The 12,586-nt window shown below is 54.9% G+C and overlaps 1 protein-coding gene across 4 annotated transcripts in view; it reads left to right on the forward strand.

Annotated features, from left to right (window-relative positions):
* The window catches only part of FGF13 (fibroblast growth factor 13), a 215,355-nt gene that overhangs the window by 157,373 nt on the left and 45,396 nt on the right, over positions 1-12,586 (forward strand). For 3 of the 4 annotated variants that reach the window (XM_058848229.1, XM_058848231.1, XM_058848232.1), the window contains exon 3: positions 8,066-8,176. In XM_058848229.1, the coding sequence (XP_058704212.1) occupies positions 8,066-8,176 (111 nt within the window). Of the gene's footprint in view, positions 1-5,532; positions 6,166-8,065; positions 8,177-12,586 lie in introns of those variants that run through there. The other variant, XM_058848230.1, reaches the window with a different exon arrangement.

A 12,586-nucleotide genomic window follows, 5' to 3' on the forward strand; every position in this document is an offset into this window, starting at 1 on the left:
CTGCCAGCCCTGGGCACAGAGCAGCTGGTCCCTGGGCACAGAGCAGCCAGCCCTGGGCACAGAGCAGCTGATCCCTGGGCACAGAGCAGCTGATCCCTGGGCACAGAGCAGCCAGCCCTGGGCACAGAGCAGCTGGTCCCTGGGCACAGAGCAGCCAGCCCTGGGCACAGAGGTGCCAGCCCTGGGCACAGAGCAGCTGGTCCCTGGGCACAGAGCAGCTGATCTGATCCCTGGGCACAGAGCAGCTGATCCCTGGGCACAGAGGTGCCAGCCCTGGGCACAGAGCTGCCAGCCCTGGGCACAGAGCAGCCAGCCCTGGGCACAGAGCTGCCAGCCCTGCTGTGCTGCTGTGTCCAGCTGGCTGCAGAGGAAAGGCTGAGTCATTTCCATGGCAGGTTTCACACTGGAGTTAAGTGATGCGGGGCTCGGCTGAGCAGCTCTGCTTCCTGGTGAATTGTAATTCTGTTTACTTAGAGGAGCAAAAAACCACCGGGGGCCTCAGTGCTGCTGTGTCATCCCTGACTGGAGAAAGTCTTGTTTATCTCATCCTGAAAACAGAGACAAGATTCTGGTGCTGCTTTTCAGAAAATAATGCTCTACTTTTGGAGCGTGTAGGCAGTGGAAATAGTCCATAGGTTTGATGTTTGAAGCTTTTTTCCCTGCGTTTTCTGTAACAGCAAGAACAAAAGAGCCTCAGAAGGGACTCCTGACACCCAATGCCAGGCTGATTTTTTTTGTCACACCAAAGCAGCTTCAAGCTTGTAACTGTAGAGGAGTGGTTGGGGGACTGAGTGAGCCTTGGGAGTTTTTTTTTTCTTCTGGTCTGATTTTGATGCAGCATTTGTTTTGCCCAAGCACTATTAGTTTATATAGGGCCTACTAGTAGTGCTTTTTCCATAGGGGAACAGGAAATAACTGGGAATGCAGTTTAGTCTGAGGGTGGGATATTGTGACCCAAGGGAGTCAGTTCTTACCTCATGGCCACAAGTCCTGAGAATTGCTGAGAATTGCTGCTGTTCCCAGGGCTCAGAGGGGCCTCGGGAGGGTCACACTGGTGCTCAGTGAGGAGCACTGGGGGAAGGAATTCCTCTGCTCAGGGCTGCCCTGGACCACGGGCATGATGCACCATGGGGTCTGTCTGTCTGTCTGTCTGTCTGTCTGTCTGTCTGTCTGTCTGTCTGTCTGTCCTTGCAGCTGCTGCCATGGCAGTCAGCTCTGCAGCTGGCTCCGTGTTTTTCACCTGCTCTCAATTTTGGTTTTGCTCAGCATGAGACAGGATGGGCTGTAAATCTTCTGTGCTTGGCACAGATTCAAACCCAGAGCAAACAGCAGCGGTCTGGGACCTGCCACAGCACGGATGGCTCGGGAGGATGGACAGAAAAGCAGAACTTTGGCACTTGCCTCTGATCCAGCAGGAGAGCCAGCACTGCCTGCAGCTTGGGCCAGTGCTGGGGGCTCGCTGCCTTTCTGTGCAGGAGCCACTCCTGCCTGGGTACCAAACTGCAGCCAAACTTCTGCCCAGCACAGGCAGCCTCTGCATGTTCAAGCACATTTCAGTGGTCAGAGTCATGGAAATAATCGTCAGCAAACACTCAGTGGATGAATGGGAGGGAAAACTGTAAATCAGAAGTGGGTGAGATCTTTGTGTACTTCAGAAGAGTGGAATGGCCTCTGGCCAGGTGGCAGCTCCAGGGAGATGATGGCAGTCTCTGACTGTAACTGGGCAAGCCTGTCCCGTGCTGATTCCTCTTTGGTTGAAATGGCTCTGGCAACTGAGCTTTAAGCGTGCCCCACTGCAATAATTGTAAACAAGGAGAGAGAATGTGTGTTCAAGGAATGTCTGCTTGTGTTCTACGTTCAAAAAGTCACTTGGAATGTAATTTTATTTTATTTTACCTTTTTAGCGTGGTGGGGAGTGAACAGCTCCTGCTTTAGAAAGAAAATAAAGCTGTTCCTTGAAATTTTTATATCTGGAACACTGAAGTAGTCCAAAGGCTGGTCCTGTACCAAAGACGTTTTCCCAACAAGATCTTCATTTTCATGTGCCATTTATAGTAAATGAAGACATGTTTGTAGGAGTACCGATAGATGAAGAGGTTGCTCATGCAAAAAAACTGGAGGACTGTTTTTTGAAACTTAAATCTGATTATGCATATATGCTATTTTTGTTCCTCTCTTTAGTTATCTGTCAAGGAACATTTGTGCAAATGAATTTTCATTATGGATTTTAAGCATGCAGGCTGGAATGCTGGCAGAAAGATATCCCAAATACTGCTTTTATATACTGCTTTTCCCTGGGATTTTCAAGGTTAGCTGAATTCTGAGTTCTGATTAGTCTCTGTGAAAATGCAATGTCTTGTGACCTCGTAGGACAGATCACAATGAGGCAGCCTCACTTTGATCTGAAGATCAAACACTGCTTTCCAAATTGGGAATATTTATAAAGTAACGGGTGAGTTGCAGGGTAAAACCAAGTCTCACTCATGACTGTATTGGAAGCAAAAAGATGGCAAAATTCATAGTATGTTCCCAGTGAGTTGAGTAGGATGAGTTATTGCTAATAATACCCAACTGGCTGTCTCCTGTGCTGGGTTTCACATGTCTTATGTGGACTGGCAGATGAGGGTAGTGCTGGAACTTGTGAATTGCAGCTATTTTTACCCTGCTGCTAAACTTAAATAAGAAATTAGGAGTATTTATTTAACGTGCCCGTGTGCATGGACTGCCTCACACAGAAGTGTGTGCTCAGGGCCGGTGCTGCAGCCCGGGGGTCAGCGGGCAGGGACTGGGATGGGATGGGATGGGACAGGGACAGGGATGGGACAGGGACAGGGATGGGACAGGGATGGGACAGGGACAGGGGTGGGACAGGGACAGGGATGGGACAGGGACAGGGACAGGGACAGGAATGGGACAGGGATGGGACAGGATGGGACAGGGATGGGACAGGATGGGACAGGGATGGGACAGGGACAGGATGGGACAGGGACAGGATGGGACAGGGATGGGACAGGATGGGACAGGGATGGGACAGGGACAGGATGGGACAGGGACAGGATGGGACAGGGATGGGACAGGGACAGGGACAGGGATGGGACAGGGACAGGGATGGGACAGGGACAGGGATGGGACAGGATGGGACAGGATGGGACAGGATGGGACAGGGATGGGACAGGGACAGGATGGGACAGGGACAAGGCAGGACAGGGACAGGATGGGACAGGGACAAGGCAGGACAGGGACAGGGCAGCCCTTGGCCACCACCATGGCCTGGCCACTGCCCGCTTCCAGCCAGAGAGAGCTGTGGAGCTGATCCTTGTGGCCAGGGGAAGGAAGGGATGTGGGGCTGATCCCTGTGGCCAGGGGAAGGAAGGGCGGTGGAGCTGATCCCTGTGGCCAGGGGAAGGAAGGGCTGTGGAATTGCTCCTTGTGGCCAGGGGAAGGGATGTGGGGCTGATCCCTGTGGCCAAGGGAAGGGCTGTGGAGCTGATCCTTGTGGCCAGGGGAAGGAAGGGATGTGGAGCTGATCCTTGTGGCCAGGGGAAGGGCTGTGGAGCTGATCCTTGTGGCCAGGGGAAGGAAGGGATGTGGAGCTGATCCTTGTGGCCAGGGGAAGGGCTGTGGAGCTGATCCTTGTGGCCAGGGGAAGGAAGGGCTATGGAACTGATCCCTGTGGCCAGAAGAAGGGATGTGGAGCTGATCCCTGTGGCCAGGGGAAGGGATGTGGAACTCATCCTTGTGGCCAGGGGAAGGGATGTGGAGCTGATCCTTGTGGCCAGGGGAAGGGATGTGGAGCTGATCCTTGTGGCCAGGGGAAGGGATGTGGAGCTGATCCCTGTGGCCAGGGGAAGGAAGGGCTGTGGAACTCATCCCTGTGGCCAGGGGAAGGAAGGGATGTGGAATTGCTCCTCGTGGCCAGGGGAAGGGCTGCGGGGCTTGCAGGGCTCAGCTGGGTGAGTGTTGGGCACACGGCTCCGGCTGTGCCAGGGCTTTTGTGCCCCTGCTTTTGCGGAGAGGAGGAGGGGGCAGAGGAAGCCTGGCCGGGTGTGGAGGCACGGCCGGAGCCCGGTGCTGTCACTCCAGCCGTTCACAGCGGTGTCCCTGGAGCCCCGGGTGTCCCCCAGCCTTGGTGCCAGAGCCCCTGCCATCGCATTCCTGTCGGGCTCAGCTCCTGCATGGAGCGTGGATCTCCCAGGGACATCCCACCCTGCCTCTGCCTGCCTGGGAATCCCCCCGACCAGGGATAACCCCTCTCCATGGCTGTCTGCAGGGCTGCAGATCGCTGCTTTATCTCCACAAGTGGCTTTGGTTGAGGCTCCAGCTGCCCAGGGCGTGCTGAAGAGCCGGGGGTTCCGGGGGTCCCGGGGGTCCCGGGGTTCCGGGGGTCCGGGCAGGGCGTGCGGGGCTCGCTGGCACTGCGGGAACAAACGCGGCTGGGGGAGAGCCTGGCCCCGGGGGACACACAGGAACCGGGGGGACAGAGGGACACGGCAGCGACCAGGAAACTACTGAGGCTTTCCTCGTCTGCCACAAAACTGGAGCTGAGAGCGGGCGGTGGAAAGGAACGGCGAGAGAGGCAAAAAGGCTCCAATAAACCCGTGAGGCAGAGAGGGGACATCCTGCGAGGATGAGGGAAAGAAAGGCAAGGCAGAGCTGTGGCTGGAGCCCCGGCGGTGCTGCCAGCCAGGTGTGCTGTTTGTTCACCGCAGTCACGTCTGTTTGGGTGTCTGCGCCTCCCGGGAGGCGGCTCCGAGCGCCGCAGGTACCCCCGGCCCCGGTACCCCGGCCCTGGGCATCCTTTCCCCCGGTACCCCCGGCCCTGGGCATCCTCTCCCCCGGTACCTCTTTCCCCGGTTCCCCGGTCCCGGTACCCATTTCCCCGGTTCCCCGGTTCCCCGGTATCCTTTTCCCCGGTCCCGGTACCCCTTTCCCCGGTTCCCCGGTTCCCCCGGCCCTGCCCGCCCCGGTTCCCCCTCCCGCAGCCCCCAGCGCCGGGCAGGGCTCTCCGCTCGCCGCCGCGCCGGGAGAGGAGCGGGAGGAGGAGGAGGAGGAGGAGGAGGAGGCACGGGAGGAGGAGGAGGGGGTGGTGATAAGGGGTTTCTGCGTCGCCTCAATTCTGTACCCAGCGCACGGCTCGTGGCGAGTGCGCGGTGCCTGCATCGCTGCCGGAGGGATCCTGCCTCTGCTGCTGCTGCTGCTGCTGCTGCTGCTGCTGCTGCTCCTCCTGCTCCTCCTGCTCCTCCTGCTCCTCCTGCCGCTGCAGTCCCGGCTCGGGAGCTCTTGTTTACCGCTGCCAGTGTTGCGCTGCGAGGCCCGAGCGTGCCGGGCGGGGGAGGCTGCGCTCACCTGTCAGGAGCCCGAGGTGCCCGAGGCGTTCCCGGGGCATCCGCACCCCGGCCCGGGCCCCCAGCGCTCCGGGTCTCCGCTTGGGCGAGAAGAGGAAAAGGGATCCACAAAACCCCTGCAACCGGACAGCCCCTGCTGGAGTCTAACAGGTGTTTGCTGGGATTTGAATGGGGAGGGGACGGGTGGGGAGAAAAGTTAACTGCAGAAATCGGGGCGAGGAGAGATGCGATGATCTTGCACCAAGTGGATGTGCCATGGCTGCCCGCAAATAGCGCGTCTGGAGAAGCTTGGAGGGATGTCTTGCAAGCGATCTGCGTGATCTCCGTAGAAACGCTCGGCTCTGCCTGCAAACTTTCCCCTGCTAGAAGTTGAGAGGAATAAAAAAGCACCAGAAAGTCAAAAGGGGAAGATCCCAGAGGACAAAATCGCTTGAGCGAAACTGTTGCGTCTGGAGCCGGGGCTCCGGAGCTCGCCCCGGTGTGCCCGGGCTGCCGTGCCGAGCGGCGCTGCTGGCGCTGGCCAGGCTGCCCGGCAGCGGCCCCAGCCTTGGGGACGGGCCGAGCAGGATGCTGGCCACGGCCGGCCGGAGACCCCCGAGAGCCTGAGCCCCTGCGGCCGGGGCGGTGGCGGCCATGGCCGCGGCCATCGCCAGCTCCCTGATCCGCCAGAAGAGACAAGCCAGGGAGCGGGAGAAGTCCAATGCCTGTAAGTGTGTCAACAGCCCCAGCAAGAGCAAGGGAAGCTGCGACAAGAACAAGTTGAATGTGTTTTCCAGGGTCAAACTCTTTGGCTCCAAGAAAAGGCGAAGAAGGCGACCAGGTTGGCAGGGGTTCTGTCTTTGGGGGGCTGGCTGGTTCGATGCAGTGGAAGCTGGGATGTGTGGCAGCTGTGGGGAAAGGGGGAGCTGTGCCTCGGTTGTTGCCAGTTCTGGTTCGCATGGCCTGACTGAGCTGGGTACCCCCGGCTGTCCTTTCCCTGTCGTGTTCCTCTGGTTTATTTGGGCAGCAGGCAGTGCCTCACCTGTGGCACGAGGCAGCTCGGTCCCTCTGTGGCACACATGCCAGCACAGGGCTGTGTCTGTGGGGAGATGCTGCGGGGCACTTCCCACACACCATCTCTCTCAGCTGTACGTTCAATAACTCCATGCTCTGGGGGTCTGGTTTGGTGTCCTGCTCCACAGAATGCCCGTGCCTTGCTTTATCTGCTGATTGCAGACGAGGCTTTGTGCTTTTGCTGGCACCTTGCAGAGTTTTGCTCCAACGCCCCGTGCCTTTCTAGGAATGCCATACCTGCAGCTGCCCTGCGGGCACGGGGCTCTCGGGGTCACAGAACACGCTGTCCCTGATGTGAGTGGATTGTTTTCTGTGTGGGAGGAGCAAAGCCCTCTGGCAGTGCTGCCGTGGCTCTGCTGTGCTGGAGCATTGGTGCTTTTGCCACTCCACCTGTCTGCCTTGCTCGCAGTTTGCCAGCAGCTCTGGGATGGATTATGGCTAAAGAGCCAAAGTCAGGGTTGGAACCATTTCTGGTCAGGAAAGTTGGTAGATACGAGTTGTGTTTCCATTGGGACTCTCACCAAGTCACAAATAAGATCTAATTCACCGACACAAACTGTTGTAAGCTTTTGCCTTGGGCCCCTGCTAAAGCGAAGTGCAGTAGCAGAGCTCCCCAGTGCCTTGGGTTACAAGCACGAGGAGTCTGATTTCACACAGCTACATTTGTCAGGAGCTCATGAATCCCTGCAGCTCCCTCCACAACATCTCACTCTCTTCAGAGACAAGCACACTGTGAGGATGTGGTGTGTCATTTCCAGCACTCTGTGTCTGCATGACTACAATGCAGATGTCATTGGGATTCAGTGGACGTAGACCTTCTTTGCAATTACTCCTGATGCTTCAGCCAGATATCTTAAATGACACACTTGACAGAATACCCTGCTGTTGTATACTTTTGGTCTAGAATGCTACAAAACCATGTGAGATACCTTGCTTTCTAGCTGTGAATCTGAGGATGGTCATGGAAAAAAGAAATCTATCCAAACTATGCGTTGTTTTGATCTTTCTTCTTCTAGATGATGAGGTAATTACCTCAGCCCTTCTGGTAATATTTATTTTGCAGTTCCACACATTGCTGGATTTCAGGGTTTCCCTCTCCATTTTCCATATGTTCATTGAGTAGTTTATCTCTTTGGATGCTCTGTACTCTTTGGAGAAGCGAGGGATGGGGGTTTGTTTATTAGGGCTGCAGCAGTTCCTGTGTTAAACGTTTGCTGCTATATATTTAGGCTCTCGTCTGTCACTGTGGCTCTTACTAATGCTATTGTAATATTCTTCTTTTTCCTCTCCATCTAAGAACTCACACCTTTTTAAAAGACAGAATGTACTCTTTGCCAGCTCATTTTTAATCTTAAATGAGATAGGGCTGTGCTCCTGAGGCCAAGCAGCGCTGCTGGAATCTGTATTCACTGGAAGCAGATTTTACTGTGCTACTCACCTTGTAATCCAAAGTGGCATTTAATCATTTTGGCAATTGATTTCATAGACATGAATTTGATCTCAGCATAAATGGGAAGTGTTGCAAAGCTGGTAGCCCTGCTTTTGTTTTGGGTCTTTTCCTTAGCTCAGCCTCGAGAAGAAACCTGCAGATTTGTTTTTCAGTTCCTGCTCGCTTGGAACGGCACATCAGGATTTCCCACATTAATCTCACTGTTGTTTCTTTGCAGAGCCTCAGCTTAAAGGTATAGTAACAAAGCTCTACAGCAGGCAAGGATACCACTTGCAGTTGCAAGCAGATGGAACAATTGATGGAACAAAAGAGGAAGACAGTAGTTATAGTAAGTGACACGAGAATGAACGGTGTGTTTGTGGCTTGGGGTGTCTGTCCCTCCCTGCAGGCCCCTCACGAGTGCTGTCCTGGGCAAGCAGCAGCACCAACACCCTTCAGACCTGCTGGGTCTGGGAGAAATACTGATAAAAATCACTTACAGAAATAATCAACTAGAGGAGGTAATGATGACACATGTGGCAAACAAAGCAAATGTTATCTCCATGGTAATCCAGAGAAGTTCATTGCTGTCCTTCGGATTTTATTAGATTTTTTTTTCGGCAGGGAAAATTTGCTCGCCTACTCAGAGCCTGAAATAGAATAATGCTATCTCCACTCTCACACAGGGGCTCATTCAAACAGTGCCGTGGTATTTCACAAACTGGGACTTCAGCAGCATTTGAAACTAAACATTTCCCTGTTGTTATTATTTGTTACGTCTTCTAAATTGCACCATCAACTTTCAAGCAGCTTTCCCTCAGGTTTTCTGTGAACAGCTCTGGCCATTTTTACTTGTCGTTTTTGATTGGATTTTTTACAACTTTGAGGATTAATAGAAAAGGGGAAAAAACGACTAGAGCATTGATTTGGTGTGTGAAAAATCCTTAAGGGTCTCACATAGCTGGACAAAAATATTTCAAGACTGGTGAAATAAGGCAGCGTAGGGAACAATGCCCTGCAGAAGGTGTCGAAAGGTCCAGGTGGCCAAGCCAAGACTGGCAGAGCTCAGAGAAATGTTTATGTTGATAAATCCAGCTGTGGCCTGCTGCCCCTCGTGTGCAGCTGTGTTTCTCTGTCAGCTCATACTGCACAAGGAGCACGGCAGGGATCATCTCTCCCTTAGGCACTGCTTAGCTCTCCATGAGGATGGATATCCTTATGTTCCTGTTTGAAACAATGCAAGTGCAGGAGGGAAAGAGGAGGATGCAAACGGCTTTGGGTTATTTTGTGCTGACACCAGCTGATCACAGCAGCAAGCAATTCATTTATCTTCTGTGCCACCCCTTCTGTCATACCTGTGCACATGAGGGTCAGCCCCTAGAAATGAGGAAATGAGGAAATGAAATGAGGAGATGAGGAGATGAGGAGATGAGGAGATGAGGAGATGAGGAGATGAGGAGATGAGGTGTCCCCTCCGTGCTGCTGTCCCCTCTGGGGGCTGCAGAGGAGCTCTGTGTGCCTGTGGGTGCTGTGAGCACGGCTGGGGACAGCTCTCTGTTCCTGCAGCCACACAACAGGGGCAGGAGCAGCTGCTGCTGAGAGGATCTGTCCCGTTCTTGCTGCAGTGCCACTGTCCCTGTCCTTAGAGCTGGGGCAGGATTGTGGCTGTGCTGGCACAGCTCCGGCAGCGCCTTCCCCGCAGCCCCTTCCCCAATTCCAGCAGGCTGAGCCACAGCCACTGCTCCTCCCTCTGACCTGTGGCCCCAGAACACAGCCTGCACTGGCTGCAGGGAAATGTGTCCCAGAGCTGGGGCAGCAGCCCAGAGCCCATGGATCAGTGCAGGGCACCCATGGCTCAGTGCAGGGCACCCATGGCTCAGTGCAGGGCACCCATGGATCAGTGCAGGGCACCCATGGATGAGTGCAGAGCACCCATCACTCAGTGCAGGGCACCCATGGATCAGTGCAGGGCACCCATGGATCAGTGCAGAGCACCCATGGATCAGTGCAGGGCACCCATGGCTCAGTGCAGAGCACCCATCACTCAGTGCAGGGCACCCATGGCTCAGTGCAGAGCACCCATCACTCAGTGCAGGGCACCCATGGCTCAGTGCAGGGCACCCATGGCTCAGTGCAGGGCACCCATGGCTCAGTGCAGAGCACCCATGGCTCAGTGCAGAGCACCCATCACTCAGTGCAGGGCACCCATGGCTCAGTGCAGGGCACCCATGGCTCAGTGCAGAGCACCCATCACTCAGTGCAGGGCACCCATGGCTCAGTGCAGAGCACCCATCACTCAGTGCAGGGCACCCATGGCTCAGTGCAGAGCACCCATCACTCAGTGCAGGGCACCCATGGCTCAGTGCAGAGCACCCATGGCTCAGTGCAGAGCACCCATCACTCAGTGCAGGGCACCCATGGCTCAGTGCAGGGCACCCATGGCTCAGTGCAGGGCACCCATCACTCAGTGCAGGGCACCCATGGCTCAGTGCAGAGCACCCATGGCTCAGTGCAGGGCACCCATGGCTCAGTGCAGGGCACCCATGGCTCAGTGCAGAGCACCCATGGCTCAGTACAGAGCACCCATGGATCAGTGCAGGGCACACCCATCACTCAGTGCAGGGCACCCATGGCTCAGTGCAGAGCACCCATCACTCAGTGCAGGGCACCCATGGCTCAGTGCAGGGCACCCATGGATCAGTGCAGGGCACCCATCACTCAGTGCAGGGCACCCATGGCTCAGTGCAGGGCACCCATGGCTCAGTGTAGGGCACCCATCACTCAGTGCAGGGCACCCATCACTCAGTGCAGGGCACCCATCACTCAGTGCAGGGCACCCATGGATCAGTGCAGAGCCCCCTTGGGCAGGAGAGATCAGCCTTGGCTCTGCCACTGCCAGCAAAACACAGCCAGGAGCTCCTCACTGCAGCCCATCCCACTGTCCCTGCTGTCCCCTCACTGTCCCCTGTGTCCCTGTTGTCCCCTGTGTCCCTGCTGTCCCCTCACTGTCCCCTGTGTCCCTGTTGTCCCCTGTGTCCCTGCTGTCCCCTCACTGTCCCCTGTGTCCCTGCTGTCCCCCCACTGTCCCCTGTGTCCCTGCTGTCCCCCCACTGTCCCCTGTGTCCCCTCACTGTCCCTTCTGTCCCTGCTGTCCCATCCCACTGTCCCCTGTGTCCCTGCTGTCCCCTGTGTCCCTGCTGTCCCCTCACTGTCCCCTGTGTCCCTGCTGTCCCCTGTGTCCCTGCTGTCCCCTCACTGTCCCCTGTGTCCCTGCTGTCCCCCCACTGTCCCCTGTGTCCCTGCTGTCCCCTATGTCCCTGCTGTCCCCTCACTGTCCCTTCTGTCCCTGCTGTCCCATCCCACTGTCCCCTGTGTCCCTGCTGTCCCCTGTGTCCCTGCTGTCCCCTCACTGTCCCCTGTGTCCCTGCTGTCCCCCCACTGTCCCTGCTGTCCCCTCACTGTCCCTGCTGTCCCCTCACTGTCCCCTGTGTCCCTGCTGTCCCCTGTGTCCCTGCTGTCCCCTCACTGTCCCCTGTGTCCCTGCTGTCCCCCCACTGTCCCTGCTGTCCCCTCACTGTCCCTGCTGTCCCCTCACTGTCCCCTGTGTCCTTGCTGTCCCCTGTGTCCCTGCTGTCCCCTCACTGTCCCCTCCTCAGCTGCAGCACTGTTTGCTGAGCCCATTCTCAGACTCTGCTGCTGAAAATACCCCAGCACTGCCCTCCTTGTAAATGTGCCTTGGAGAAATCACCTTTGGAGAGACCTGCAGGCTTTAAATCATCCTGTCCCACACAGAGATCAGCTGCTGCTGCTGCTGCTTTCTGGGGCTGAACTGCAAGGGACCCGTGTCCAAGGGGATATTTTCTCCCCCAAATAAACTCCACCATTTGATAGAATGAACGGAGAATCCACTTCCCTTAGAGAAAAATCCAAGATTCTTTTGCCAAAAGCTGCGCAGAACTGGAGAGCTGAGAGTGGAGAAAGAGCAGAGGGTGTTGATTCTGAGCGTCAGGAGGGTCTGCATGTGTGTGTTTGTGTCTGCATGGGCTCTCCTGGCTATGGGAGGGAAAGAAAAACAGGTTTGATGATGCCCTGCATTTATTTGTTAGTTCTGGGTATTTCCACCTTCTCTGCTGTGCTGGACCATTGCAGGAAGTTCAGTGCTCAAAGGTGCCCCGACCTCAGGGCACTCAAAGTGCTCTTGACAGCCCCAAATGCAGAATTTGGGATCTGTGTTAAATGCTGGCCAGCTGTAATTTTTTTTATTAAAGTATGACCATTTGGGGGTTTTCAGGCTGAAAAAGGAATTTATAAAAAGTCATCATTCTTAGCCATAATTTTGAAAATAATAAAAATATTTCATATTCATAATTTGGTTTTAAATTGGCTTTAGACAGTGACCATAAATATCAAAGTTCAGCCTGAAGCAGACGAGTTTTTCAGCCAAGTAATAAATCACTGGAAATGAGAAGTAGTTTGGCATCACTTTATTCCATCTCTGAATTTCTACTACAGAGTGGAAAGAGATGTTTTGGGTTATGATAATTTTCTTAACTCCCCTTTATTTTTAATCCTACATATTGAACACAGAGTACTGTATTCAGCTCATTATTTCTTGTGTTCAATCCTAACATATCCATGAATCCCAGCTTTTTTTTGCTTTTTTTTTTTTTAATTTGCCACTTTGCAAACCGGAATCTTCATTTTTTGAAGAGTTGTTTCTGTGCTTATAAATACTGCCACTATTAGCATGTGTACAAGC

This window comes from Poecile atricapillus, chromosome 12 (genome assembly GCF_030490865.1).
Source record: "Poecile atricapillus isolate bPoeAtr1 chromosome 12, bPoeAtr1.hap1, whole genome shotgun sequence".
Classification (NCBI taxonomy): domain Eukaryota; kingdom Metazoa; phylum Chordata; class Aves; order Passeriformes; family Paridae; genus Poecile; species Poecile atricapillus.